Source organism: Tympanuchus pallidicinctus, unplaced genomic scaffold (genome assembly GCF_026119805.1).
Source record: "Tympanuchus pallidicinctus isolate F22 unplaced genomic scaffold, pur_lepc_1.0 scaffold1, whole genome shotgun sequence".
Taxonomy (NCBI): Eukaryota; Metazoa; Chordata; class Aves; order Galliformes; family Phasianidae; genus Tympanuchus; species Tympanuchus pallidicinctus.
Window position 1 is genome coordinate 20,625,679 of NW_026294618.1, and position 24,907 is coordinate 20,650,585.

Sequence of the window (24,907 nt, forward strand, 5' to 3'; positions counted from 1 at the left end):
TTCAAGACTCTATTTATTCCAGAAAATTTAGCAAGGAATGCTCCTGAGCATTGGAGTTTATGCTCCACATCATTTATGCTATTCAACAATGCAGTTTGTGTTAACTAGTACTCTCCCAGATATTTCTCAGTATGAGACAATGATCCTTCCTAGTCATTGCAGTTAATGTTATTATGCTTTTTTGAAGTCTAAAATAGCATAGATATGGGCCTGGCTAAAGTAATTGCCCTCACTACAAGAGTGTTTAATTTGCTGGCACTGGTATAACCAGTGACAAAATATATAGTTTAGATCCTTGCAATTAGGCTCCTAAAGTACAAACTGAAAGTCTTATATTTCATAGATTCCAGGTTGAGGCTTTTTTTTGTTTGTTTTAGCTTTGGTATGTTATTTATTGTTTTTATTGAAAAAAAATATATATATATATATGAAAGAACCACTAGATCTGTAATGCAGAACATATGTCTATCTTACACGAAACAATCTAGGATTGGAGAGAAAACAAAGACATAATTTCTTCTGATAAATTCATTCACAGGATTATTTTATACAACGACTAAAGCATTTGCCTACTTTTCCCTTTTAATATGTGTCTACAATTTCAAGTCTACCATTTCTGTTGTGCTTTCTGAGATGAAAAAGTAGTTCAGCATTCCCATATATGAATATACTGTAGCAGAATGTAATCAGTTTATACATTCTATCTTCTTTTTGATCAAGTAGATTTACATTTATTTGCTAAAGGTATTCCTTCTGGCCCTTAAATCACATTTTATTTTTGTTGTACAACCTCTCAAAATTTTCTGACATCCTATTTCCAAAATGGACTGATGAAATATTTCCAAAATTTAATACAGTTTCATGTATGGTGAGGCTTTCCTGTTCAGTACTCTGGTTGTTTATCTACTAGCTCAGTACATCATATTTAACACAGCATCACAGTTAACATGCTTGATAATTGTTTTCAGAATATTATGTTTTAGGATATAGTATCTCATTTTATAAAGATGGCCTGAATGTCCCATTTTCCATTTTCAATTATTTTTGAAGTTATGTTACTAAATAAGACTAAGTTATCATAGAGTCATAGGATGGTTTGGGTGGAAGGGACCTTTAAAATCATCTAGTTCCAACCTCCTTGCTATAGGCAGGGACACCTCCCCCTAGACCAGGTTCCCCAAAGTCCCATGCAGCCTGGCTTGAACAGCTCCAGGGTGGATGCATCCACAGACTCTTTGGGAAACCTGTTCCACTGTCTTACCACCCTAAAGAATTTCTTCCTCATATCTAGTCTAAATCTACCATCTTCCAGTTCAAAACCATTTATCTTTGTCCTATCAATAAATCTGTCTTTTATCAAACAGATCAAAATTTTGCTCATTCTCCTGCAGTCACTTGTATTATCAGCACTTTACTTCTTTTCAGCAAGAATGTAATTCTTACCAGCAGCCCCACAGATATTCTCCAGCGTCATTCTTTCAAAGATAATTCCTCTGTAATCAGTTTGAGAAACAGCTCTTAAACAACTCATGTAATTACTGAGGTTATCTATTTGTTAATTATTGTGTACAACCAAATCAGTTCAGTTGCTTTTTTTTTTTTTTTTTTTTTTCCCCATAGAATCACAGAATCGTAAGGATTGGAAGAGATCTTGAGAACACCTTGTCCAACCTTCCTGAAAATGTAGGTTTCCTACAGTAGGCTACACAGGAAAGAGTACAGGCATATTTTGAATGTCTCTAAAGAAAGAAAATCTATAGCTTGTGCTAGTGCTCTGTCAGCTTCACAGTAAATAAGTTCTTTTCTATGTTCATATAAAACCTCCTCTGTTCCAGTTTGTTCCCATTATCACTTGTCCTGTTTCTGGGCACAGCCAAAAAGAGCCTGGCCCCGTCCACCAAGTTCTACCAATTAGATATTTATAAGCACTTTATTACCTCTTTCCAATCACAAAATTAAAGGTGAAAAAATTAAATGAGGATGAAATATGTTATTCTTGTTCACTAACTGTATCCCTAATCATTGCACTTTGCAATGATTTCTTGCAAATATTTCTTCGCTAAAGCGTCTTTCGTTCCTTACCTTCTTTACAAAATTTCATCATCATCCTAAAAAATGGAACTATGTTATTTTTCTGAAATATTTAGCTTCTTTAATGAAATCTATGTATATAATCAAAGTCAACCCTTTCAGCTATCACTTGTATTTTCTCAGTCTTGGATTACTTTGAATTTACTTCTAATGTTTAGTATTTCATTTCATCACTAAAAGCAGCTTTTTCTTTGAGGCTCTGATTCAATAGGTCCTTTTGTCTTAATTTTAAACTTTTTACATTCTAGAAGATATTAAATTCTTCTCAAAGATACTTAAATCAGGTATTTTTTCATTTGCATTACTGTTTAATCTTTCCCTCTAAACAAATGTTAGTTATGATTTCCCACAGCATGAGTAAACTTAAACATTTTGTACATGAAGATATAAAAAGGACTTTGGTTTTTATTTCACATTAGTTTTGTGTGGTGAAAGATCACGTCCTCAAAATGCTCCTCCAATTGCTATCTGATCTTCAAGTCAATTAACTACCAGTGTTTCTTCCTGTTAAATCTACCAGGCACATAAATTCCTATGTGTGGCAAGTTACCTATTGCTTGGTTAGAAGAAGCATTCTCAGGCTAGGAAACGTCTCTGAATATTTTGTTTGCAAAGCATAACCCAAAAGGAGTTCTTAGAAATTTTTACCAGGTCAAAAACTACATTACAAAGAGGAACAGGTAGAGGTAAGGATAATGCCTTGTCATCTGCTTTCAACAGCCAAGTGCTTGTTGCAATGTTCTTGATGATTTATTAACATCCTAGGGTTTCTCCTCAGGCTAAGGAAGCTATCTGAACTAGGATTTTCACATCTGATCTGAGCATCCCAGCAGTACTCTATAGAATGCAAGAAGGTAAATCATGTTTGGGGGAGTCCTGGTGAAAATTAGAACATTTAAAAAGGAGCTCATATAAATAATCTGCCCAGCTTCAAATAATTCCTCTCACAAAACCTAATGGAAAGGTTTATGTTCTTCAGGACAAAAGTAAGATGCTTAAGCATTTATCTTGCCTTAGGGTTTCTTAGGGATTATAGATGGCTCTACTTATCTTGCTGCTCCTCATGGATCTTAAAAAAAATCCTCACCTCTCCTATCTTTTCTTCATGGACCGCGAGCACACAACTTGATGCTGAAGTTTCTACCAACTAGTAGAACACTTCTGAAAGTTAAGCATGGCAAAGCTGAGTCCAAGTTGACCTGTGAATGAGTTCCAAGTACATTCACATTTCTATATTATTAGTGCATATGCCTATATTTAAAAATATTTATATATTTCTACAAACATATATGTTTAGGAGTATCTTCTAGTTTGTTACATCATATACATAATCACTTACTCAAAACTAACCACTAGGCACAACAACCAGTGGTTGGCTTTTTGTCTGTCACAGTGAGTTCCAAACTGCAATCCTCTGCTCTTTGTTCAAAATACATTTTGTGTTAGAAGTCTGCCATCTACAAATTTTTGAAACTCTAATACTAGTTTACTGTTGACTACATGACACAGAAAGTCTTCTGAAATGGATCCCTAAAACACTGATTTTTTTAAACCCTTTTTTGTGTGTGTGTGTGTGCATTACAAACACGTGTAAAACTAATTTATTTTATTTGTTCAAAGGCAGCGTTCTGCAGAAAACCTCTTTCCCTTCTACCTTCTGACCCCTGTTCTCTCCAGCTTTAAACCATATGCATTCAGGCTTCTGGGATTTCAAGTTAGTAATCATGCTAGAGCTTGTAGCAATGCATTTGATGTAGTTTATTGGAGTTTGAAATTAAAATCAGCTTTATAAAATGAATTTTCCATTTTTAGTAAATAAGATGGATATGAAGCTCTCACTTGTGATACTTTTTATGACCTCACTGCTCTACAGAGCTAGCAGGTGCCAGCTGGAAATATTTTTTTTGTTTATGGGAACAGCTGAGTGTGGCTCTTAAATGACTTTGCATCCTCAACAAACAGAAAAGATATTTTCTATCAATGGTTTGTCTAGAATCCAAAATTAAACACATGGTGTTACTTCTCTAAGTAGATCATGAGGGAAAAAACAATTTTCAAAAGCTGACATTGTAGCTTGGCAATATTGAAAAAGTGAGCAATAGTTCACTTGTGTGGTGCATATAGAGGATGGTTTGGAATAAGAGGTAATTCCCTGGGATTCCCTGACAATTAATGCCTCAATATCTCCTTTGATAATATCAGTGATTATAGCTTATTTTAATGTCAGAAAGAAAGTCAGATCATTCTGAGAGATGCACAGTTTTAACAACTGGGTATATTACAAAATATCAACAGAAGGATAGATGGTGAAAATGAGAAAGGAAGCAAGGACATACGCATAGCTTAAGTTTCTTCCAAAAGTGAACTGCAGACATATTCCACCACATGCTTGAAACTTGAATCACTAATTTCCTAAGTTGCCAACAAGAAAATCAAATACTTAAATCGTTTGCATTAGTATACAGTAAAATAAATAAATAAAATTGTTTGGAATTTCAGGTTTTGATTATGAAAACACTAAAAATTGTTATATAAATAAGCATTTTCATTTCAGTAGCATTATGTACATCTAGGTGCTTTCAGAACCAGCCCTCAGACATTAGAATCAGAAATACCTCTGGTTCCATGTGATCCATCACTCACATGCAGGATGCAAGCCTGTGGGCAAATAAACAAGTTTTTTTGTTTTGTTTTGTTTTATTAAAAAAACCCAAGTGATCTGGGATACAAAGTCCTATTTTAAAATCCGAATGATAAGTGCAGGATAACAGGAGACAGGTTCTATGCCACCATACAACATCTGAAAATTTTTGCAACTTACATAATGCTTGGAAACTCAAAGTGACCCAATTAAGATTCTGCTAAACAATCTAATGTAATGCAAAATTACTACCTGAAATTTATAAGTATAAAATCAAATAGAAGAAAAACATTTGGAAGAATAGGGCACACAAAAGCTGAAAATCTAAAATTAAATATTTAATTAGAACTCTGAGTTTGCTTTCAAGGTAGGTGGAATTGCACAGGCTATATTACAATCTTTTATAGTTTCTCTCCATTTTTTTTTTTTATTTGTTTTTCCCCCAAAGAGAATACTGTTTATTTTTAACAGGCCACTTTAATATTAATACATGTGTAATAGGATCAGAACTGAAAATCTGCTAAAGATGGTAAATTTTACATTATTGGGAAAATTACAATTTGTTTTGTATTGTAAAAACATTTATTTTTAACAATTTACCTACATTAATCAAAAAAGTACAGCATATTTAATAATTTTACAAATTCTTCATAAAAAATATATCTCTGTACAAAAAGTTCTTTTGCACCTACTTCATGTCACAGCAGCATGTAGTGAAATGGCAGAATGAAATACTGGGAATGAAAATTAGATTGACTTGATCATAATGACGGCATTCTTTCCCAATCCCCCCACCCTCACCCTCCCACCTATTTCTTGTGTTGTTTTTTTTTTCCTTTTTTTTTTTTTTTTTTTTTTTTTTTTAATAACAGCCTTTATTTGTTTACAAAATATTTTACACAAGAAAAAAAAATTATTGCAGCTAGCCTGGAGAAAGGCAAGATGTGTGATACAAGCAGCAGTTTTTAACAGCTTTGAAGCACATAACCTGTTTAAAAAAAAAAATAGATAGCATGTCTTATTAGCCCATCTTAATGATCTGGTCAACACTGAGGGAAAAGTCTTCTGCATATATCTCAGAAAACAGATTTCCTGGCTGACATTATCTGGTCACCGTACAACATATTAAGAGTCTTATTCTGATAAAGCACCATACACAGCCCTCTGTAAAACAACTTCAGGAGAAAGAGATCCAACCTGAACAGAAGACTCAAATATATGGAGAAGGAGGGGTATTTGAGGGAAGTGGATAGAAATAACAGAACCATGAGATCTTTCCTTTTATGGGTTCAAGTCAAAAGTTTCTGTTTAAGCAGTACTCCAAACTTCTTGTGATAATTTGTCAGTGTGCTCCAATTCTGAGCATCTCTTATCAGAGAACACTCAGTTAGGAAAAACAATTCTTGAATAACTTCATAACTTTCTAAAAATGTAACACTGGATTAAGAATGCAGTGAATCTATGCTCTCATTAAAAAAAAAAGACAAAAAAACAAAAAACAAAAAACAAAAAACAAACAAACAACAAAAAAATAAACCAAAACCCAAAGAATTTATCAACTATTCTACTTAGGTAGAATTTTGCACTTCTTTTCAATATTCCCTTTTTCTTTTTTTTTCCTTCTTTTCCTTTTTGCCATCACTACTGTAGAAAGACTTCCAAAGCAGTAGCACTGATTTTGAACACCTGCCAAAAACTTTAATCACACAGCAGCTTCCCTTTCTGGCCCACTGTTTCTAAGGAAGATATTCATTTGCAGAGTAGCTTCCTGTACATAGAGTGAGATCACAACAACTTTGAGATGATTATTTTGTTCTTTCTCAAGAAAAGTGAAGGACTCTGAGATATGACAGATAAATGAAACTTTCTTCAGAAACAAACAAGAAAGAAAGCCAAAAACTATTAAAAATGAACAAGGAACTGACAGAAAAGGATTATTTATTAAGTTTACTTCAGAGTTTCTTCCTCATAAGAAGAATATAATACCTGGAGGACCTATAATACTGTGTTATATTGCTGGTATTTTTCATCTAGCAGATGTAGAGTTCTTAAACTGACCAAGGGTTGTTTATCTTTGAATGTTTCTGTTCAGCACATTACCTGAAAATCAGCTCTTAGACTTGCATTTCTTTTTTGTTTTGTGTAACAGCCAGACCCACACACATATGGAGTTCAGAAATATTTTTCTCCAGTTTTACAGAGCAACTGGACATTAAGACACTTTGAAATATAGAAAATTTAAGAAAAAAGAAACTCAAACTTGAATTTAATAGAAAACCAATGCAACTTCCTTTTTCTGAGCTCAGTGTGTAGGAATAAAATCAAATTTTAATTCACTGTCTTCTGTAATGTCCTAATTTTGATACTTCATTAACTTTCTCATTGGCATCTTTTTTTGTTTGTTTTCATTCAGTAAAAACTCCAAGAAAATGTTAATGATTTACTCAGCCATTAGTATTTAGAAATGTTAAACTTTCTTTGTCAAACTGAGTACAAGAGCAATAAGCAGTGTGTTTAGAAATCGGGAAAACAAACAAACAAACAAAAAAACATTCAGAAAGCAGAGATGGCTGAATATTTCTGTTTGCTGGAAGTAGATAGTTGATAGACAATTTGCACTGGGTATACGTATGCTACTATAATGTGTTTTAGTTCCATGTAACAGAGAAAATAATGCCATATTACAGGAAAAGAACGGAAAAAAAATGCAAAAAGGAAGACTGTATTATGAGCACTGGCTCACAGGCTTTATGAGCTATTTAAAATAAATTACTATTCACATTTTTACATGGCAAGCAGCAATAGCTGCTAACCCCCCTGCTGTTAAATAGTATAACACTGACAATTGGTGATTGATGACAGATTTCAGAAGAAAACAATCATACTGCCAATGAAAATTTCTTCAAATGGGCTCTTGTTCTGGCTGAAAGTGTCCATTGATTTGTAATCATGGTTAGAAACAAATTTAGTCAAACTTTGACAAAAGATACATTGTCCTCTTTTGCACAAGATTTTAACCGGTGCTAAGCATGGGGCTAATCATTTAATATTTCAAGAAAATTTATTGTGGAACATTTTGCTTGGCAAAAAGTGAGTGAATGCCTATATACAATGAACAGTAGAAACCCTGTATATTTGTACCAGTATCTTAATCAGTCATCCATAACGCTCTAGTGCAAAAAAATTGTGCATTAACATTTTGCAATATAACGGCTGATTGGGAAATTGGCAAACTGCCCTATGTATGAGATACACTGTAAGTTTCTTTTAGCAAGATTTCAATGGTAAAGCATTTGCAGGTGTATGCAACCTCAAGGAAGGCTGTGTTCTCCTTCAAGAGAGCTTTATTTCTTCAGAATATTCCTGTTCCTGGGGAAAATCTGTGGTGCTATCATTTGTCACAGTACTCAAAGGATTTATCCAGGTGCCCAGAAGAATGCATTGAAAGGCATCCAGCCACATACAAATATGAAAGTCTGAGGCATTAAATATGACTAACTGATGTGACTTGGCAGTCTTCCTTAAAGTGTGCCTTGAGTTGAAGCAGACGTAGCCAGGCATTTTAATCCAACTTAAGGTGAAAAAATATTCCTTGTCTGATCCCCAGAAGACTGACACATTTTTACCAGAAAATTTAGCTGCATGTAGGCTCACAGAAGATGTTAAAGATTACAGCAGCAAAGCCAAGAGAAGGGAAACTGGTATATGGCACCAAAGGAATTACTGCTTGTCCATCAGAGGTATGGCTATGAATCAGTCATATTGGGCACTGAAGGCTATACCACTGTACAAACTGTGTTCAGAGTTGTGTCAAACCTCACAGCCTTTGCCTCTGTGGGTTTTAAGTTTGTGTCATACATAGGATTTTCAAATGAAGCCTGTCCATTGCTGTTTTCATGTCCAGCATACCCATTGTACTGTACTTTTGGTCTTGTTCTGGAAAAAAAGGCAAAAAAAAAAAGGCCATTAGTAAACAATAAAAATAAAAATTATACTATTACTGCATATTACTGTTATATCTTTAATGTTTTCATATTATCAATACAAGCTGCATAGCTCTGTCTAACACAGATAGAGATCTATAAAGTTGTTTTCAGGACTTAAAAAGTAAGATAAATCTGTCAGGAAGTTGTTCTTAGAACATGAAGAATACAAATCCTTAATAGGCAAACCAATCTAACAAAAGTGCAGAAACAACATAGGCATAATACAGGTACGCATTTTCCCTGTAAAATCTGTCAAAAGAATGACAACTTCATAGCCTGTTAGTGCCAAAATTGGCAGACAGAAAGAAAGCAATGTGCAGCAAGAGAACAAAGTACTTTGGGAACTGATAACATTTAGAATTTTTTTTTTTTTTTTTTTTTGTCAGTAGCAACAATTATGATGGTTTCTGATGACATTTTCATTTTTATATTGCTATACTCTGACAATAAAAGCATCTTTTCATAAGTGGAAACACTTATTCCAGTTTTATTAAATTAACACCTTACCAATTTCAAAATACACGTGATAGCACATAAAATGGATTTTACTGGCAAAACTGCAATAGCATCTTTACTTGATAAATTTAATTTTCTCACAATCAAGCTAATTGTAATTGTGTTTCACAGACATTTGGGATTTTACCCATGCTGATTTTTACCATCTATCTAGAAAGACAACTGGACCATCTGTATAAATGTACTGATATAAATCACTACAAGTTGTCAATTTAAAAGACTTGAATAGAGTAGATGGTGAGATGTATGGTAAAAAATAAAAGCAAGCAGCTCCTAATTCATTCTTTCAATTGTATCTTGGGTTTAGATTCGATAAACACTCACAGTCTTTACTGATCTAGGTGTTTTTCAGCAGTGGAAACAGCTTAGTAATTTGCTGTTATCAGCAGTTTATTATCATTCCAGAATAGGAAGTTATTATTGCACCAGTGAAATGCTGCAACAGGTCTCCTTGATACTACTAAATGTAAATCAGTGCAAAGTCATCGAGCATAACTTCAGTGAGGCAATAATAGACAGTAAATGTCCAGAAAACTTCACGCTGGTAGTAGTAGTACCCTTCAGACAAGGGTCACTAATTTTGGTTATTGCAGCTGTCTGCCACAGTATATGTGCTTACCTCCACACATACATCCAGCAATAAACAGTACTAGACACCTCAGCAAAGACTGTGTATGTCCAAATATCTGTAAACTGATTGACCAAATTCTAGTTAATATTTACAGTAATTTTGATGCTTGTACATCAAAGGACTCAAATAATTATCTTTCAGGAACCACTCTTCTATTCTGGATATTACCACTATGCAGAACACATCAGAACTTCAGGGATGTTCATATTTTTATGCAAAGTTCTGTTAGAATATATTAAACCAATAATTAAATGAAAAATGAAATAGAATTATTCACTTTCCAATATAGAGAGTAAAATGATACAATAAATTTAATAAAATACAGTACTTTGCTACTTCAAGACTAAATTTCTTAGTGTCCAGAAGTAGATAAAGAAAAATACAAAAGAGGCTCAGTATAGAATTTTATAATTTCAATAACTGAAATGGGGCAAGAAAATCAGTGAAGAACAACAAAAAATAGATGCTTAGTGCTTATTTAATGTTAAACAATTTAGCAAAGAATCTCAAGATAAAACTTATCAAGAGGGTTCTGAAAATCAAACTCTTCTACAGTTCTGTTTTTGGTAGCAGATAGGGAAAATTCTCACTGGAAATATGTTGGCAATGAAAATTGATAACTTACAAATAGTTCCTGTAATTTTTTTTTTTTTTTTTTTTCCAATATTTTAATTTTAGTAGTAACAAAATCTGTTTAGAAATCTTAACATAGGACCTTTCCTAAGTGCAAGAATTCCTATTATTTTCATTTTATTTAGAGAGACTGAGATGCTGTCTTCTCTTCTGAGGCACTCCCTGTCTGATAGTTAAAAGGTATTGAAACTATGTAAGAAAGCACTAACATCTCTGATTATAATTAGTTGTTATTAATCTGACATAGGCACAACAGAAATATATGTAACATCTTTCTGTAAGAATGCTTTCAAATTCATTGATATAGATAGATTCTAGGGGCATAATTGCTACTGCATTATTTTGAAAATTTCATTTTAAAAAGTCACAGATTCTATTCTTTCCTTTGCAACATTATTTCTTTCAGAGAGGATAAAGGTGACCTCGAATTGCTTCACATACGTAACAAACTTGTTAATTTCTTGAAGATACCTTCTAACAACCTCTCTAAGATTGTGGTGTAATAGAATCTATTCTTCTAAAGGCAAATATATGTATATATCTTAAATACATATGTCTATTTCTAGCAAATAGAAGAGGAAACATCTGCTACTTCCATCCAATGTAAAACACTTCAGAACAACTGCAAAATAAACCTATACATCACAATACAGTCTTATCAAATTTCACTCTTCCCTCTATGTTCCATTCCTTCACCCTATTTGAATGAATGCCTGTTCTTCTGTGTTTCTGTATAAGCTTCCCTCTTTCCAGAGAAAGAGATAGTTGAGAATGCAGGAATCAAAAAGACATCTTTCAATAACTTTGTTCTGAGGCACAATTCTTAGTTTTTCTTGATCAGTTGCTTTGTTTTGCTTTTTTTTTTTTTTTTTTTTTTTTTTTCACCAAATGTTATTTCATTTATGGATATGTATCATTTTTACTGGAGTTAACAAGTTCATGTCTCTTTGCAAAATTTTTTTTGAAGTGGAATTCACTTTGTCCCTATGATTTCTTAATATCACACAATACTCCTCATATCATAATAAATGGAGGTTTATGAATGTGTTGTTTAAATCAGTATTTCTGTGAAACAGCATTTTCCAGACTGCAAATAATGTGAGGCAGTCAGAGAATATTATAACTCAATACAAAAAAATCCACAAAAATTGTCCCAGAAAGCCCTAGTCAACATATATATCAGCTATATACATCTGCTTTTAAACCAAATTCAAGACAAAAGACTAGATTTATTCTATTACCTACTGATATATAGAAGTTTTATACAAGCTAAAGTCATGCCAATATTAGTAGTATCTACTAACTTATTCAGCATGAACTGTAAATAGTCTCATTACTTATTGGAAAAAAACTAGCATATATTTAATCTAATAGAAGATTAAAATTAAAGTATAAAACATGATCTGAGATTTCAAGCTGTCATTCAAACGAAACAAGATTTACAGGTTTTTGCTTCACAATACAGTGACTCATTTTTCTAATACACCTTTAAGAACTTCTCTGCATTGAACCCCTTTGGTGGAATGTTTAGTGATGTTTGCCTTTCTAGAACAGATATTCTTTAAAGCTTTAGTGTTGCATTCTCTAGTTACTTATGGTTATCAAAATTAAGACAAACTGTATATTCAGATCCAAAATAAATAACATTTACATTACCTGTGTTTGTAGAGGTAAAATGCAAACCCTGATAATATTAGAGCAAAGAAAGGTACCAGGATGGCAGCTGCAACAGAACTGCTGTTTGTACCATAATAATGATTTGAAAGGTCTGTATCCACAGTTAAAGGACCTGAAAAGAAGCAAAAAAAGAGGCAGAAATAAAATTCTTAGTTTTTCTATCCCAGAAATTCTTTTTATTCAAAAAGAAAGAAAATGCTGACTTGATCATTGTATTATAAAATATTAAGTATATGACATGCAGTATCATGCATATATTTTGTTAATACCACTAAACAACGTATAATTAAAAATTATGGAAATGATTTGAAAACAGTATTCAGCAGATTATACTTGTTTCAGTTTAGTTTCATAGTCATAAACTACATCTCTCAGAAACTGAATAAAATTAAGCCTACATATTCTGATTAACACTGCAAAAAAAAAAAAAAAAAAATTATTCTATGGCTGTATCCTTAATATTAGCTTAGAAACAACTTGCTGTGAGTGACTACATAAAACATGGAAAAGCATAGGAGAACTGAGATAATTGCAACAAGTCACATTGGTACTCCTAGGTTCAGCAGTGCTTCAGAACCACTATACGTATCCTGGCTGTATCACAGTTTCATTCAAGAGGTGAGATATGAGGTTTAGAGCATCCAGCAGAAGCTTTTGCACTGGTATAAAATTCACATGCAGAAAATACAAAGGCATTTACCTGTATCAGGACATCTCTTACCATGGACAGGAACTCCTGCACTTGAGTCGTAACAACTCTATGCAGTATTATATGCTTGGAGAAGAGTGTCTGGAAAGTTGTATGGCAGAAAAGAACCTGGGGGTGCTGGTTGATAGCCAGCTGAACATAAGCAGCCCAGGTGACCAAGAGAAGAGAAATGAGAAATATCATGGCCAGCTGGACCAAGCAAGGGGTTGTCCCTCTATATTCACCACTGGTGAGACTGCACCTCAAGTACTGTGCTCACTTTTAAGTCCATCACTACAAGAAGGATAATGAGTTACTCAAGCATGTACAGAGAAGAGCAACAAAGCTGGTGAAGGGACAGAAAATAAAACATATGAAGGAATAGCTGAGGGAACTGAGGCTGCTTAGTCTGGAGAAGAGGCCGAGTGGAGACCTCTACAACTACATGAAAGGAGGTTTCAGCAAGAAGGGTATTGGTCACTTTTCTCAGATGACAAGTGATAGGACACAAAAAAAAAAAAAAAAAAAAAAAAAAAATCAAACTCAAGTTGTTCCAGGAAAGGTTTAGATTACATATAAGAAAGAATGTATTATGGAGATGATGAACAAGCATTAGAACAGGCTCCCCATGGCAGTGGTGAAGTCCCCATCACTGGAGATACTTAAAAGACATGCAGATGTGATACTAAGGGACGTGGTTTAGTGTTGAGAATCTGTAGTTCAGATTGATGATTGGACTTGATGATGCCGAAAGTCTTTTCCCACCTAGATGATATTATGATTCTGGAACATTTCAGATTGCAATGCAAATAGACCAGATTTTAGAATACAAATCTAGAACTCTAGAAATAAGGCATGGGCATTCAGTAATTAAAGAAACAGAAACTAGCAGTGGACTTGCAGAACAAGATATTAAAAAACAAGAGACCAAAAAAAAAAAAGTTCACAGTAGTGGCAAAACAGGTTAAATCATTTAAAGTTCTATTTTTTTTTAGTAGATGGATAACAGAGATCTGTTTTCTCATTAAGCTATTCTCTAAGGCTAGAAACAAACAGAACTGATTCTGAAAGAGAATAAACAGTAATAGAAACTACAGATTTTTTTTCACTTTTCATGATAGTCCAAGAATGAGCATACCCACTGAGCCTGGTCTTTCTCTAGAATTGTGTGATAAGGAATTCTTCAAAGAGTTTGGTCTTTCACACTTAACCAAGTACTTCTCAGCAAATGCTGCTCTTTGAAGTATGCTTGCAGGTGACAAATTTTATATCACATTTTATATGCACCAGTGCATACAGACTTTATGCACAGTTCTCGTTTAGTGTAAAGGCAGCAAGTAATTCGAAATATGTTAAGTCTTCAGTTTGAGGACATATGAGATCATTACCTCAGCAGAATATTCATGAACATAACACTTTAAAAAAACACTATCATTGAATTTGACAGTATATGAACATATATCATTACCAATGTTGATCTGAAATTTACTGTGTACTCTTAACTATAAGTTCTTCAATGGAGAATAAGCAATGTATAGACATTCAGTGTCTAGTAAATCATCACACAAAGAAATCTAATTATATCAATATTTAAAAGATAGTATCTGCATTTTTAAAAGCCTCACTTCTGAGATGTCAAAGCTGAAGTAAATAAGTCATTAGCCTAGGAGTGCATGTGTAAAAATAACACTTCAGCTCCTTACTAGCCTTTGGAAACACAGACTGAGCTCTTGTACTACAGTTCTCATGGCTGATTTTTTCTGCTATCATTGAATACAACAATCAGAAAATACTGTAACTGCTGAATTGTCATTCTACTACTTCTTCCTTTTTTCCCTTATCAGTATTTCACTGCTCAAGCAAATGGATCCAAACTTTTTTTAGGTAACTACATCATTGAAGAAGAAGAGATGGGACTTAGCTGTACGTTATTTTTCCCTGCGGGGAACTGCACATCCAATGTGCTAAGCAGATCCTCTTCTTAGAGAAGTCTGTTGTCTTCCTGGGGCTGGGATGACACCACGAAACTACGTAGCCTGGTACAGCCGACATACAACAAACCCTTACTGCTTTTCCATATAGGGAGGAGATGAAACAGCTAACATGTGAATTCAGGGCTATCAAAAGGGACTTCAGGGACTTGGGACAATGGCTGAAGAATTTGCATTTAAATTCCAAATATGAAGTCCTCAGTACAAGAGAGATATAGACCTGTTGGAACATGCCTAGAGGAGAGCCAAGAAAAATGATCCAAGTGATGGAACACCTCTCCTGCAAGGATTGGATGAGAGAACTGCGGCTGTTCAGCCTGGAGAAGAGAAGAAGGCTGTGAGGTGCCTTGATAGTGATCTTTCAATATGTAAAGGAGAGCTACAGGAAAGAAGGGGACTGTTTATTTTAGCAGGATCTGTGATGTTAGAACAAGCAGAAATAGTTTCAAGCTTAAAGAGGAGAGATTTAGATTACACATAAGGAAAAAATATTTTACAGCAAGGATGATGAGGCATTGGAACAGGCTTCCTAGTGATGTGGTGGATGCTCTGTCCCTAGTGACTTCCAAAGCAAGGCTGCATCAGGCTTTGGGCTACCTGATCTAGCTGTGGGTGTCCCTGTTCAGTGCAGAGATTAGATGATCATTAAAGGTCCCTTCCAGCTTTAAAGATTCTATGATTCTTACTGGAGAAATGGGGATCCTTCTTCTGGCCTGGCTCAAGAAAACAGTGAACACAAGAAGGTAACCCAGCAAACCATAGCCCCACTGTTTAGAGATACCAAAGGCTTCTCAACAATATATATGCTTGAATGAACCTTTGTGCTCTACTTTCACAGTGTAATTGTTTAAATCAGAAAAAAGAAAAAAAAAAAAAATCAGTTTAGATGTAATGACACGGACTGTACAAAAGTACAGTCAGATAGACAATCTGTGCCTCAGAAGATTTTACTCTGAAGACTGAAATAGTATTCAGCTTCAATGGCAGTTCTTAGGCTGAGAATTTGAAGAGCAAGATCTTCCCTCCTTTGATTAAACCATACATGGTCAAGATGAGCATATCCGTAGGGTAAGTGATTTTACACCAGTTAATAGAGTGAAGAAATATCAGGGACTTTTGGTAGAACTCTGAAGGCCAGTGGGTACTGCACAGCTGATGTTAATGAAACTGCCACAATTTTAAAATGCCGATTCATGCCAGTGTAGATGTTTTGGCTAAGCTGCCTGTTCCTGCTAGCCCAAGACAGTATTTATGCAGCAAAGTACTATGTATATCCTGTTCAAGCATCAAGAAATGCAGATGGCTGGTATTTCCCAAAAATATTTTATGAGTAATTATTTATTAGTAAATATTATACTAGTTTTCATGAAAAACAAAACAGAAAAATAATAGTAACTAGTTTTTCACCAGCTCCTGGAGTACTTGTATCCATGGATGCAATATTTATCCCAGTCATTAATTTCATATTTTTGACAGTGAAGTAGAAATCTATCTAAATAAATAGATATTCTGAAATATGCTGTCTCCTAATGAAACTGTCAAAATCAATGATTCTGTCTTTTCAATTTCCTTTGTGATTCTTCTTGCATTTTATGTATTTGAACAGAAAAAAGCTTTGCATTGTGTGACACTTCTGTTATGTTCAAAAAACCCTTCACTGACAAGGGAACAGTTGCAATTGGGCTCTCTTTAGGAATATCTTGTGATCATGAATCACTTAGCTACATCTGCTACAGAAGATTAAGTGATAACATATTAGGCAGAATTGAATTAGTATTTGAACTGTAAATTCCAAATATGCATACTTTATTATATATCTTACAATAGCAATGGCATGAAATAAACATGCTTACTTCAGCTAGAAAGCTGAAAGAATCATTTGTTCAATTCACTCTTGCAAGACTTGAAAATATTGTATACAATGAAACTCTATGAATGCTTTTACCTTGTCTTTGGAGCATAAATTTTCCAAAGTCTTTTCCATGTATGTCACCTTGATAAGTAAAAACACCTCTTTCAAGCCCCGATGACACCTAAAATACATAGAAGTAGGGAAAAGAAAAGAAAATAATTTTGGAAAGAAATAAGCATATTTATCCACTTTTTTCTGATTTAGATATACAGATTTGTTTGAAAAATTCCCACCCATGTGCAACACAACAAGGCAAAATCATAGCAAGATGTAATGATTCACTCCACTCTCAATTTAATAAACTAAAAATTATAATGGGCTTGGGGTCGATAGAAGATTATATACACAATTTGTGGAAAATAAAATCATTATGATTTCTACATTGATATCTAGAGTGATGTATGTAATCTTTATCATATAAAAAGATAGAGTAATATAGAAAAATAAAAAAAAAAAATACTTCATATTATGCTCAGCAAGGTTTGTCTATCGCAGTTTAGTTACTTACATAACCATCTAGCGCCCAGTTGTCATTTTCAAACTTGTTTAGGAAAATGTCGTTAGATCCTTTGATCTGAAAAATTTTCAGTAGCAAATGGGCTTCTTCCTTCTTGTAAACACCTATTAATGTAAAGGGAATATCATATGCCTTTTAAGCAACTTTTGAATCGGTTTGTTCAAATTTGCTTTCAATGTCAATTACATTGCTTCAAAAGGACAACATTTTGTGGAAATCATTCCGTGTTAACATAATTTTATAACTTAGATAAAATAAGAAGAGTTTACAATGCTGTAAAAACAGCATCTTAGTTTAATGATCTTTCCCCATATCAAATTTGATAACAGGATGCAAAGATATTTTTGTACTGCTTGATTTTATAGATAAATGGTCAAGAATATCTATCTTTTCATGCACAAATTCAATAATTCTGAATACAAATATAATTATTTCCTCTCTAAAGTAACTGTCAATTAGAACTGGACAAATTTGTGTTTACTCACATCACAATATATTGCTATGATAAATATCAGTGATACAAAGAAGGAAATGTGCTATATAAATTCTCTCTGAACTTTTGACCTTGGAAGGTACTGATAGCTGACAGCAATCATTACAAATATAACTGTGATCAGAGGCTAGATCAGAACACAAATCAGATTTGCTGAAAATAATATAGGATGTTGATTAAAAGGTATGCAGAATTTATAAAACTATTTAATTTATCTGCACCTACTGTACATCATACTACTTTGAAGACCAATTTATTTAAATGCAGACATTAATCACTGTACAATGGAGCCTTGCAGTATTACAAATATTAAAACGAATTCTTAAAATTCTTAAAATTCACTTTGCCTATCACTTCAATATTACCCATGAATTCAAAGATCAGTACTATCCAGAAGTCCAAGATTAAAACAACAACAACAACAACAACAAACATCTCATTACTTATTTGAAATGTAACGGGAAAAATTGTTGAGTAAACACATAAAAATTGACTGAAATCTCTGCTAAAGTGACTGCTATATTTATCACCTCTCCTTTTGCAAAATAAGCAGTAAAAAGTTTGTAGAGAAAACATAAAGATTTTCCTTCATTTCTGTACAGGAGAAAATAAAACAAAACTGGACAGGGAAAAAAAAAAAAAAAAAAAAAAAAAAGACTGCTTTTTTTCTTTTTATAATATTGAATTCTGAACCTACCTGATAGTTTGAGTTGTAGGCTGGATGCTTCAGTGAATGTGGCATTCACTTTGCTGCTTGTAGTGTTGAACCAATCAACAGTAAGAGTAGCAGGCTGTCTTTTTCCTAGATATTCATAAAATCCTTTCCACAGTGAATTTACAAAAAACACATCTGAAGGAACTAAGTGGGCCAGGAAAAACAAACAAACAAAAATGAAAAAAAATAGGAGGTTATTCTCAAGGAAGGAGATACGCTTAGGCCATCCTGCTTGTTTCATGAATAACACAACGCTGTGTGTAATACCTCAACTTTTTTCATTGAATTCCAGATACAGTTTACCACAAGTTTGTATCATTCTTTTTTAGACTCCATATATTTTCTCCACACATTAATGATGATTTTTTTTCATGGATCTCATTCCTGAAAAATCATATATTTCCTGCAAAGGTCTTTCAGAGTTATTTTCCTAAATATTTGTCGTTGTTTAGGTACAACAGTGACTTACAGTGAATCTGAAACTCAACATTTTAAAAGTATGTTTGTCTTTTATTCGCCAATTAAAAATAAATTTGTCAATTAAAAATGTGTCTGAATTTAATTCTGTGGGGGTGAATGTCAACTATGACATGAAACTGTTAACAGTTTTGATAGTTAATATGTAAGACTTCGTTGAAAAGGAGCTGACACCACACTTTATTGTCACATTTAACATTTTCTATTCTATCTCTGACCCCTTTTAGTGCCAATAACAGCTGTTAATTTGTGCCCTGGGGAGATAGCTGTAGAATCAGAGTGGCTTTGACCCCATTCTGCTCAGATTTTGCAATGTCCATTCCTCCCCCACACACCACACAAGAACAGAATGATAAAAATGAAATGGTTTTTGTTATACAAACACCGAATCAGCTATGGATTCCTCTCTGAATGTGAAAAATGGGAAAATCCATGCCTACTAATTAAAACAGCTTCCTAACAAGTTTTGCAAAGGCTGCTCAAAACAATGAGAACCATGGCAAACACATACAGAATTTTAGATCTTAAAACTTCTTATGGGTATTGAGAGAACTAGTTATTTAGAACTTGTATTTCATTATAATTTACTGTTAAAATATTACTATTTCATACAATTTGATAAACAATAAACAACAATTTCTATTCAAATACTGAAAGGTAACAATCAGAAAATTAATATATTGTGTTATCAAAAATTTAGTTGAGAAATATTAGCTAAAAAGCATTAAGACTATAGATAGCAGCAAAAGGAATTCTACCAAAAGACAGACTGCATACTAAAGAAAATGTTCCAAAATACAGTGTTCTATACTCAATAAAATCTATAATTAAAAAAAATCTATAGCTTAAAACTTTTACTTGTTAGTTATTGCTATTTATTACTCAATTTCAAATCATTGCTTACCACTGTTGACATGTTCAGTAGCAACATAGTAAAATAGTCAATATTTTTTCAAAAATACCTTTCAAATATCACTTATATATTAAAACAGATCATAAACAACATGACGTGGTGAGATACTGATGCTCTGCAAAGAGAATGCACTTGATTTGGTCTGTATTTTAATATGGCATTGAACTTCAAAACATATGTGGTAGCAGACTGATGGATAGCTTAGCTGTTGAGTGAGATGAATTCTCCAGTAAATGAAGATTATTTTTTTATTATAATGAATACACACTATGGCTTGAATTACTGTAAATTTATAGAAGTGATGTGTTTGGAAAGAACTAACTTTAGGTTTCACCTGACATTCTTAATATAAATGTCCTTGGGGAAGGTTAATTGTTAGCAGAAGTACCTTTTTATCTCATGTTTTACAGAGTCCTTCAGTGAATTGCTGTGACTATTAAGCATTCATCTTGTTTTCCCTGTAGTTTACTAAAACTCAGAATTTAGAGTTGCGAATTCTTTTATTTGGTAAAAAAAAAATCTCTTCAGAATTAAATGAAACAGTAAAAACAATAAGTCTCTCATTTTCAGAAAATGATTAAAAGATATACTACACAAAGGTGCTACCCTACATATTACTATTTTGTCATTGGCCGGATGGCAAAAGTGACTGTGCAAATGTTCCTATGGTCCACACAGTTCAGAAAACCCTGACATAGAGTACCAGAAAAATTAGAGTTTCTATGAAATAAAAGCCAAGAAAATTTCTAAAACTGATTTTTTTTTTTTTCCTGGTTTCTTACAATGTATAAGACTGAACTTTGAACCCAGCCCCTAAACTTATAGTCTATGCTCATTATAAGGCTCTCAGTTATAGCAATCTCTCTGATATAAAACTCATTCAAATCTACTTCCTGTTTATATGATTTATCTTTCTGCCTTGATTTTACTTATTTATTTATTTATTTATTTATTTTGTATATGTGGTTCACAGAATTGGTATTGTTTAAAATATAAAATAGTTGTTTGGGAAAGAATTTGATAGAGTAGGTTTAATGTGGTACTTGTTATTGAATGACCTCAACATTTATATTCCTTTTGAAATGAGATATAAAAACCTATTTTAAATATTGGAAGTTGTTTTTATCATCCATAGCAAACTAGGGTGTGAATCAATTTATTTGTTTATATCTAAAACTCTTCTTGTATACAAACCTGGAGTTTTAGTTATTGTTTCATTAACTTCTCTCACTCCTTTACCTACAAGTAAAAAGACAAATTATCATTTTCATGAACATATTTGTTACTTTTTTAATAGAATGTTAAAACAATGCCTGATCGATGCAATTATCCCTTATGCAATAAAGTTATATTTAAAACAGAAGTAACTGACGTCTTGAATACTTAACATGTTCAAGCCTAACCACTTAAACAAAAGCCATCAGAAAGTAATTTAGAAAAGCAACATTTTTACTGTGGAAAGTTGTCTGGTTATGTAATTATTTTATACACTTAAGTCTATAATTTTATATCAGTCTCTGCTATAAAAGAGAGCCTTATTTAAGGGACAAGTATTATATCTAATTGTGCATAATATTATGCTAAATATAACAAACTGCATTAATAAGGTTTGCTACAGATTAGCAAAAGACATCTGGATTAAGAAGACACGATCAGATATCATGGGAAAGAATCACAAAAGGTATTATTTGCTATACTACTGATGTTCTCAGCAGTTATGTCCATTGATTTTAGCAAAAGCTGTGGCTTCATATTGTTAGAAATTTGAAAATCACTGTCTGGTAGTAGATTCTGTCTTACATAAAATTTGGTTCTATCTCTTTAGAAAAGATTTAGAAAATCTTAAATCTAACATATTAGATTGTTTAAGTGATAAAATTAGAACAAAAAGTGTGGAGTGCACAAAGAGAATTATATCTAAAGACTGCATGACAATAAAAAAGAAAATCAACTGAAAGAATACAAGAACTTTTACCTTAATGTATTAATTACATATTACCCAAGAAAAATCTTCCTTTACACATCTACAGTAAGATTAATTTTTATGCGCAGACTACACTTCTCTAGTTGAAGCAAAGAACTACAAAATAAACTACAATTCTAACCTCAAATCTGTTTAGAGTTGTTTGACACATTAGACCTATATGTAGTATTGCAACCATCTTTCCCATGGCATCTGATTGCCATTCTTTTGCTCCTGTTACAAAAATTAACTTTTTAGGTTTGCTGAATTAGGTAGTTATCCATGTTAATTCACATGTAGAGGCCAAATTCAGCCCTCACAATTACATACTCAGAGTTATTATACGAAAATGATAGGAAATTTACACGTACATAAATAAAAATGGAATCAGGTTCAAACAGAGGTTTAATTTATCTATTTATTAGTTTGTTGCTTTTTTAAAATTATGGATGTTTTTCTTAGTCAAAAAGAATTCCTGAATGAATCTAAAAGACAACTGCAATGAAATATTTTTTTCTTACTTCTGGAAAATCATATATTAAAAACTGAGGACATTGAAATACTCTTTTAATACTATGCCATAAACATTAGGAGAAATATAATCAAGAGTAGTACTTTATATTATGTTGGTTTTTGTTGTTCTTGTTTGCTAGTAAGAAGTAAAATCATGTATGTGTGTACACATACATTCATACATACATACATACATACATATATACACATACTTCCATGTTCTCCTCGATGAATTGTAGATGTTGTCCTCACTTTAACTTTTAAAATGGTTTATTTCACAAAATAAAAAACTATTGTGTCATATGCATTTTTAAACAGTAATCGGGAAAGTTCAGTCCGAGTATATAAAAGCCAAATGTTGGGGAAAACGAAATCCATCCAAGTAGGGCACAACATATCACTCAATAATGACTTACTTTTACAAATAGGTGATTTTCCTGTCCATTTCATATCTGGCTTACATGTCCGATGCTCTGATCCACCAGCAAGAAAAAATCCCGGCTGACAGGTATACACCAAAGTATACCCCAAAGTAGGAAGATCTATTGCTTTCACATCTACATGTGCCGGTGTCTCTGGCTGCCTGCATGCATGAGCTGCAAAGGGTTGGTGAGTTAGAAAATGATAGCAAACAGCATCCACAGGATTAGCTGATTTAACTGAAAACAAATGCATGCCACCATATTCTGTCATTAGGTAAACTTTGCACACCTTGTAGAAACATCAATAACTTGTAACAGTAATAGTCTGAGTGTATGACTTGTGGGAAGATGAAAAAGATATTTTTGAACAAAATGCCAAATCACGATAGCAAGACCGGAAATAATTAAAGTGAAGGGAAGCACAAGTAACTGCATGTCCTTTAAATACTGTACTGTCACAGCTTAAGGTATCACTTACATTTTAAAGAACCTTAATACAGAGTGGTTACTATGATAAATTTATCATAAGAATATAAGGTCATTCTAATTAATATCTGTTAGTCTTGATCAGTGTATTTTAATACAATACAATTATTATAATGATAATACTTATTAGATGTAGAATTATAACTACACTAATTGTTTACATGTGTAGCCCAGAAAAGTTGAATTCTGGTAAATTTTTAGCTTATGATTCAGTAAATCTAGCAAAAAAAACCCAAAACATTTCAAATTAATTTCAGGCCACTTTCTGTTCTCTATTAATCCAATACACAGATACACACAAAGATAAAAGATTAACCTAAAACAACTAATGCAGTAGGTTAATGAGGAAAAACATTTTTTTTAATGAGTAAATTATTGTGCACCGTGTAATCAAGAAGAAAAGAACACCTGAAAAATCTCACTTAAAAGCAATATCCTAAATACATATTTGTTCTTAGAACAGAAAGCAAATGCAAAAGCAAAACAAAAAAAGCATACAGAATACTGTTAAATAAAACTGACTTTTTTGTAGCATACTATTTGATACGATTTCCATGTGCATTTATCTGTAACTCTTTCAAAATTGCACAGTGTACAAACTCATTAGATAAGAAACTGCACTTACGAATACATTCAGACTGTATGCCACTCCAAGTTAAGTTAGCAAGACAAGAACGCGTTGTAGATCCCTGAATGTGATAACCTTTTCTACATCTGAAAAAGACTGTACTTCCAACCTAAGGATCAAAAGAGAATATTAGATGAAAGAAGTAACCACCATGTGCAATTAGATATCAAGACAGTGGTAAGCTAATAGAGAAATACTTCTTTTTCAGAAGTGTGTCCCCTGGTCACTGTTTTTAAGCTTTTTTTTTTTTTTTTTTTTTTTTTTTAGTAATATGAGAAGTACGAACAATAATCTTATTTGAAAGCAGTAAGTGGAAGAATATTAACAAGGCTGTGCACACGGAGAAAAATGACATACATTTCCTCTTACTAGTTTGTGACAATGTGACAAACTAAATGACAAATGTCTGTTTGTTGTACATGACAAGTATCTGTTTGTTGTACATCACTGAACAAATTCCAACAGAACTCGACCATAAAGTCTACTTCAAAGGTTTCTCACTGTATAACTTCATCAAAAATATTGAAGGATAAATAGAAAAAACTGTAAGCAGTTTCATCCGTAATTAAATTCCAGAAAACTCCAGGCCACAATTCCTTATACTGTATTCCTTACTATAATATACCTGTTTTACCTGAGATGTTCAACCAGTAGAGTAATGTTATGGAAAGACTTGTTACAGTGAACTGAGATATGATCCTTCCAGAAGAATGTGTAAAACAACTGAGAAAGTTCTCTGTGGATTTGCACTGACAGAAGTGTGAAATATGGATAAAAATAAATTGTGAAGGAAGTCCTTCCATAATGTAAGAAAGAGATTGTGTGAAAGTTCTAGTTAAACAGATTTATTGATAGTATTGACAAAAGTAGTCAGAATATAACTCTAGGCCAAGATATTTGAGGATGTAGGTCTTACTAGTAAGCCATTATTTTGGTTTTACATAGAATACCTTGGCAGTGCAGATCAGGTGAAATGAAAAAAAAAAAAAAAGTACTATCTTTAATTATATAATT

General features: G+C 32.9%; 1 protein-coding gene across 1 annotated transcript in view; it reads right to left on the minus strand.

Moving 5' to 3' along the window:
• Positions 1-6,335: 6,335 nt before the first annotated feature.
• The window catches only part of CSMD1 (CUB and Sushi multiple domains 1), a 984,784-nt gene continuing 966,212 nt past the window's right edge, over positions 6,336-24,907 (minus strand). Inside the window, exons 63-70 of the mRNA XM_052696996.1 lie at positions 23,891-24,002; positions 22,774-22,953; positions 21,076-21,120; positions 18,474-18,635; positions 17,275-17,387; positions 16,800-16,887; positions 12,155-12,287; positions 6,336-8,668 (exon numbers count right to left, since the gene is read on the minus strand). Of these exons, the coding sequence (XP_052552956.1) occupies positions 8,509-8,668; positions 12,155-12,287; positions 16,800-16,887; positions 17,275-17,387; positions 18,474-18,635; positions 21,076-21,120; positions 22,774-22,953; positions 23,891-24,002 (993 nt within the window). The 3' untranslated portion in view covers positions 6,336-8,508. The remainder of the gene's footprint in view (positions 8,669-12,154; positions 12,288-16,799; positions 16,888-17,274; positions 17,388-18,473; positions 18,636-21,075; positions 21,121-22,773; positions 22,954-23,890; positions 24,003-24,907) is intronic.